The sequence below is a fragment of the Myotis brandtii genome, unplaced genomic scaffold, assembly GCF_000412655.1.
Source record: "Myotis brandtii unplaced genomic scaffold, ASM41265v1 scaffold250, whole genome shotgun sequence".
In the NCBI taxonomy this organism is placed as follows: domain Eukaryota; kingdom Metazoa; phylum Chordata; class Mammalia; order Chiroptera; family Vespertilionidae; genus Myotis; species Myotis brandtii.
Window position 1 is genome coordinate 2,005,532 of NW_005359478.1, and position 5,208 is coordinate 2,010,739.

At 52.5% G+C, this 5,208-nt stretch overlaps 2 protein-coding genes across 4 annotated transcripts; one reads left to right on the forward strand and one right to left on the reverse strand.

Moving 5' to 3' along the window:
* Window positions 1–6: 6 nt before the first annotated feature.
* On the forward strand, window positions 7–2,146 carry SLC50A1 (solute carrier family 50 (sugar efflux transporter), member 1). 2 transcript variants are annotated; one of them, XM_014540810.1, is made up of 6 exons: window positions 7–107; window positions 230–307; window positions 410–533; window positions 1,123–1,284; window positions 1,560–1,679; window positions 1,746–2,146. In XM_014540810.1, exons 2-6 carry the CDS (start codon window positions 246–248, stop codon window positions 1,860–1,862), a joined length of 585 nt encoding a protein of 194 aa, XP_014396296.1. In that variant the 5' UTR covers window positions 7–107; window positions 230–245; the 3' UTR covers window positions 1,863–2,146. The 2 variants fall into 2 exon arrangements, with proteins under 2 accessions (XP_014396296.1, XP_014396295.1); XM_014540809.1 differs by having other exon boundaries at window positions 24–107; window positions 1,761–2,146.
* Window positions 2,147–2,775: 629 nt separating this feature from the next.
* Window positions 2,776–3,546, reverse strand: DPM3 (dolichyl-phosphate mannosyltransferase polypeptide 3). Of its 2 annotated transcripts, none has more exons than XM_005867514.2 (2): window positions 3,302–3,546; window positions 2,776–3,127 (listed from the first exon to the last, which is right to left on the reverse strand). In XM_005867514.2, the coding sequence occupies exons 1-2, from the start codon at window positions 3,327–3,329 to the stop codon at window positions 2,850–2,852; spliced, it is 306 nt and encodes a 101-aa protein (XP_005867576.1). In that variant the 5' UTR covers window positions 3,330–3,546; the 3' UTR covers window positions 2,776–2,849. The 2 variants fall into 2 exon arrangements, with proteins under 2 accessions (XP_005867576.1, XP_014396297.1); XM_014540811.1 differs by lacking the exon at window positions 3,302–3,546 and adding an exon at window positions 3,230–3,249.
* Between the last annotated feature and the right edge of the window lie 1,662 nt (window positions 3,547–5,208).

The following is a 5,208-nucleotide window of genomic DNA, read 5'->3' on the forward strand; positions in this document are numbered from 1 at the left end:
GGAAAGGAGCGAGAGGGGCCGGAGACGTGGCTCAGCCCCGGGCTGCGTCCGGAACCCGGGGTCCCAGTGGCATCGGGTCGAGGGGCCGGGGTACCCGGGCGAGGCAGGTCATTGACTCCAAGGCCAGGGAGCGGAGGGCGGAAGCGGGGTCCGCCGTGGTCGGGGGAGGATGCAGGCTCTGGGGCTCTGCCTTCCCCCTCTCACCCCTGCCTTCGGGGCGCCGTTACAGCTCGGACCTCAGGCACATGTGGATGACCCGGAGAGTGGATAGTGTCCAGTTCCTGCCCTTTCTCACCACGGATGTCAAGTGAGAGGGGTGACGGCTGCGGCGGGAAAGACTGTCTGGGGGGGGAGCCTGGAAGAGCCCACATTCACCCCCTCGGCGAATGTCCCTCCCTCCATCCTGCAGCAACCTGAGCTGGCTGGGCTACGGGACCCTGAAGGGAGATGGCACCCTGATCGTGGTCAACGCCGTGGGCGCTGTGCTGCAGACCCTGTATATCTTGGTGTATCTGCACTACTGCCCTCGGAAGGTAGAGGCCCGCCCTGCACCCCCTCCCTGGGCTGCCCTGCCGCGCTGGCAGGACAGTGCTTCCTGGAAGACTTAACAAGCTGGCACTGCCACCTTTTCCTAGAAGGCCTCCCCCCCCCCACACACACACACCCATGCAGTCCTCCTTCCTCCATGGACCCGGCCTTCCGAGACTCACAATCGCCCCTTATTGGGGCAAGGCTGGTAGCTCTGCCTGCCCGGATGGTGCCTTGCTGCTTAACACACTGAGGGAAAGGGCTTTTGTCTCCCCTGGTTCCTTCAGAACCAGGGCCAGTGGCTGAGAATGAGATGATGAGCTGTTTCCCCAGTCAGTCACACAAGCATGTATTAAGCTCCTCTTGTGTATACCAAACGCACAGAAAAGACCTTTCCCTCCCCTAGAGATCTCCGGTGTGGTGGGTGGCTCAGGCCACTGGTGGGGAACAGGCCGTGACAAGTGCAACCCTGGAGGCCCAGACCAGGGCTGGCTCCCCCACTGGAGCATGGGAGAGGCAGGCGGAATTCATTCCGGTGGGGGCGTCAGGAGGCTCCTGGCACAGGTAGAAGCCAGGTTGTTCTCTCCCCTGCAGGGTGCTGAGCTCCTGCAGACGGCAGCCCTGCTGGGGGTCCTGCTCTTGGGTTTTGGTTACTTTTGGCTCCTGGTGCCCAACATTGAGGCCAGGCTGCAGCAGCTGGGCCTCTTCTGCAGTGTCTTCACCATCAGCATGTACCTCTCACCACTGACTGACTTGGTGAGTGGGAGTGGGAGTGGGAGTGTCCATGGAGGTGGGGGAGATAAGGGTCAGGCCCCCATAGCAGAGGCTGTAGCTCACCCTCCAGAGGAAAGGAAGATTCCAGGCCTGGAGGAGACAGGGCAATGGAGGCGGGTGGGTGAGAGGCAGGAGGGGAAGGCTGGGCAGCAGAAGGCCGGGGAGGCTATTTGCCCTATGTTCTGAGGAAATTACTAGGCCAGGTGGGAGCTTTACTGTGTATCTGGACGAGGAGTGTCTTTCATCCTTCCCCACAGGCCAGAGTTATTCAGACCAAATCAACCCAGCGTCTCTCTTTCTCACTGACCATTGCCACCCTCCTCACCTCTGCCTCCTGGACTCTCTATGGGTTTCGACTCAGCGATCCCTACATCATGGTAAGCAGCGCAGGGAGGGGGTGGCAGGTGTGCACGGTGGGAAATCAACTCCTCCCCTCATCGCAGCCCCTGCGATTTCAGGTGCCCAACGTCCCAGGAATCCTCACTAGCTTCATTCGCCTCTGGCTTTTCTGGAAGTACCCTCAGGAGCAAGACAGGAACTATCAGCTCCTACAGACCTGAGGCAGCTCACCTGACCACAGGACACCTTCCTGCCGACCTGTTGCCAAAGAGGTTCAAACCAACCTGTTTCAACCGTTCCTGCTGACCAGCTGCACGGAGCCAGGGATTATGGGAAAAGAGACAACTTTGAGAATCTGGGGGACCAAAGAAAGAGCTTGACTTAGAAGAGTGGGTGGGACCTGGGAGATGAAGCACTTATTTTTTAGAGATTATATTTTTTAATTTTGGGGTTGGGGTGAAATCTTTAGAGTGTGCCTTAAAATAAACTGTTCCCTATCCCTGTCCATCAAGGCTCATTCTCTATGCGGTGATTCTCAACCTGCCGGGTTTGGTGAAGGGTAGAGGTGTACTGTCTGGCTGAGTTATTCTTGGGCTGGTCGGCTTAGCTCAGAAAAGGTAACTAAAAGAACCAGAGCACGTGTGAGGGGAAAAGGTAAAAATAAATAAAAGAACCAGAGCAACCTAGAAAAGACTAGGAAGGCCTTAAAAAGGACAGAGCTTGGATGTTATGAAGAAGAATGTAGGTTAGACTTCAAGAAGCACTTCCTGACGGGGTTAAAAGGACCGGAAAAGTGAAACATTTCCATCCATGTGAGGGGAAAAGGTAAAAATAAAAGAACCAGAGCAACTTAGAAAAGACTAGGAAGGCCTTAAAAAGGACGGAGCTTGGATGTTATGAAGAAGAATGTAGGTTAGGCTTCAAGAAGCACTTCCTGATGGGGTTAAAAGGACCGGAAAAGTGAAACATTTCCATCCTGAGGTCTTGAGAAGGGGTCTCTGCCTCCTTTGGAGCAGAAAGGAGGGACACCGGCAGAATGCAAAGGTAAAAGCTTGGCTGACCTCAGTAGGGGGCTTGTCTGCCTCCCACTTGGTACACACATAACCCCCAGGCCCCATCCTCCATACTAAACAGTTAGAAAGAGAACTTCTCTTTAATGGGGGGTGGGAGGGAGCGGCTGTCGGGGTGTAAAAGGGGTTGGAGGAGTGTCAGAAGCGCATCCCCCTGCGGGACAGGTCGGCTCTGGCCTCCTGGATCTGGCTCTGCAGCTCGCGGGCGGCGTCCTCGCAGTCGTGAAAAGTGGCCACGCGATAGCCCACAGTGGCCAGGGCATAGCAGCCGGCGGTCACCAGCAAGTAGGCGGGCAGTGGCCACAGGACCTCCCGGCAGGAAGAAGGCAAATCCAGGGCCCCCAAGGTCAGGGCCGCCCAGGCGGAGCCCAAGAGCGCCAGTGCCCAAAGCCACTGTGCTAACTTCGTCATGGTCGCTGCGGGAAGAGCAAGCAGAGCTCGACATCTTTCCACCTCGCGACCCCCGCTTCGTCCGAGTCCCATCTGTCCTTCTCCCTCAGCAGGCCCCTCCATCTCACCTCCCCGAGGGCCGCTCCGCCCTCGCTCTCACCCTCCTCGCCCTCTCCATTCAGCCCGCAACCAACACGTACCTCTCTGCCGGGCTCTTCCCGGTTCCATGCGGGTCTGACGTCAGCGTGCGGAGCCCCGCCCCCGATCGCGCACCGCCTTTGCGCTGCCTTCTGGGAGTTGTAGTCCTCGTGGCGGCGCCTGGAAGGCTCGTGGCCAACGTCCTTCCGGCGGCCTCTGAGATAAAGCTGGCTGCTACAGAGACTACAGCTTGGGTCCCGAGGGCTTCGGTGCTGCTTCTCTCCCTCAGGGCCCCGCTCCAAGCTGGCGTGGGCCTTGCAGAAAGCCTGGGGCCATTGTACGCCTGAAATCTGTATAATTTTATTAACCAGTGTCACCCCAATAAATTCAATAAAAAGGAAAAAAGAAAGAAAGCCTGAGGCCACCCTTAAACCTTGCAGTATCATTCATGAGCTTCACCTATACATACAAATTCCATTCGTTCATTCATTCATTCATTCATTCATTCGAACGTTTAGTGAGCGCCATGATAAACTTGGGAGAAATAGAGAAATCAAGACATACGGCCCCTCCTGGGGTGGAAGGGGCAGGCAAGGAGAAGTCAGGAAAAACGGATGCATTGACAAGTAATCATGATGCTTTGACATAGGTGTTAGAACAAAGGTTGTCTTTTTTTTTTTTTAGAGAGAGAGAGAGAGATCAATTTTTTCATTCCACTTATTTATGCATTCAGTGGTTGCTTCCTGTATGCGTCCTGATCAGAGATGAACCCACAACCTTGGCGTGTGGGGACCATGCTGAGTCTAACCAACTGAGCTACCAGGCCAGGGCAAGGCTGTCATATTTTAAAAAAGAAACGCAGGGGAGAAACCAGTATAGCTTGGAGCCAGGGGAAGAAGGGTCCAGGAAGGCTTCTTTAAGAGGAAAAAGTGTGGGACAGAGGAATTATGGGAGAAGGTGTATACATCTTTCAGAGAGTATGGGGGATGAATTCCTAATAGGTATATTGAAAACCAAGTAAAAGAAAAGGTCAGGCAATTGTCAACTTTAGGGAAAATAAAGAGCTATAAAAGGAAGGAAAGAGAATTGATACAAGGCCTTCTTGATAAAAAGCAGTAGGAACAGAACTGTGTGTTGGACAGAGTTAGGTTTATTGCTGCTGCAAGAAAGAACACACACCAGAAGAACTATGTGGACCGACGCATCAAAGGAAAAACAGGGTCATTTCACAGGATATGGTAAAGGTGGAGCTTAAGTAATATGTAAGCAAGGCAGTGTTTTGATAGGTTCAAGGTAAGCACAGATATAACTGAGGGAGTCAACAGCAAGCCTGGGCTGAGGGTCCACTTGGAAACTACCAAATTAAGATAATTAATTTTAGATAATTATGTAATAGATAACTGCTTAATTAAGATACATCTACTGTTGTGTCTAAAACCCCATTACCTGAAGCTTTGCATCTAGGTTGGAATTCAAGGCTGCTTCTTTATGTCAAAGTTTTCCACGTGGCTCAGACCTCCAGGCAAAAGTGGGACGTTCCATTCTCACTGATCGAAGCTGCGAAGCTTGTGACTACGATTTTAGAGAAGGAGTTTCTCAGCCCCTTGTCCTTCATATCAATGAGTAAAAGCAGGTTTAGTACAAACACTACATAACTCAGCTGTGAAATATATCTTCACAGCACAATACTGTAAACACTGAGTGAGTACTGGTTTAACTAAAATTTGGAATATATTTTAATTGAGAGGGTGGGAGTAGGGAACATATTAGGAGAGTCAGGATTAGAGAGAACTATATGCTCATCTTCCATCACAGACAGTATATTGATTATATCTAAAATATAAAAAAGAAATAATAATAGAAGCATGTTATTTAGAAATAGAGAGGCAAGTGCCACATGAAGCAGCCAGTAAACCTGAGAGTGGCTTATGGAGGAGTGTGGACAGGGGTGGGAGAGTGGGGCAGGGAT

What these genes read in the sequence shown, in the direction of transcription:
- DPM3 (XM_005867514.2), bottom strand. Translation starts at nt 3,329, where the DNA reads ATGGAACCGGGAAGAGCCCGGCAGAGAG. An exon ending in GGGAAGAGCCCGGCAGAGAG is followed by an intron (nt 3,128 to 3,301) that starts GTACGTGTTGGT and finishes CTCTTCCCGCAG; the next exon opens with CGACCATGACGAAGTTAGCA.
- SLC50A1 (XM_014540810.1), top strand. Translation starts at nt 246, where the DNA reads ATGTGGATGACCCGGAGAGTGGATAGTGTCCAGTTCCTGCCCTTTCTC. An exon ending in TGCACTACTGCCCTCGGAAG is followed by an intron (nt 534 to 1,122) that starts GTAGAGGCCCGC and finishes TCTCCCCTGCAG; the next exon opens with GGTGCTGAGCTCCTGCAGAC. An exon ending in TCAGCGATCCCTACATCATG is followed by an intron (nt 1,680 to 1,745) that starts GTAAGCAGCGCA and finishes CCCTCATCGCAG; the next exon opens with CCCCTGCGATTTCAGGTGCC.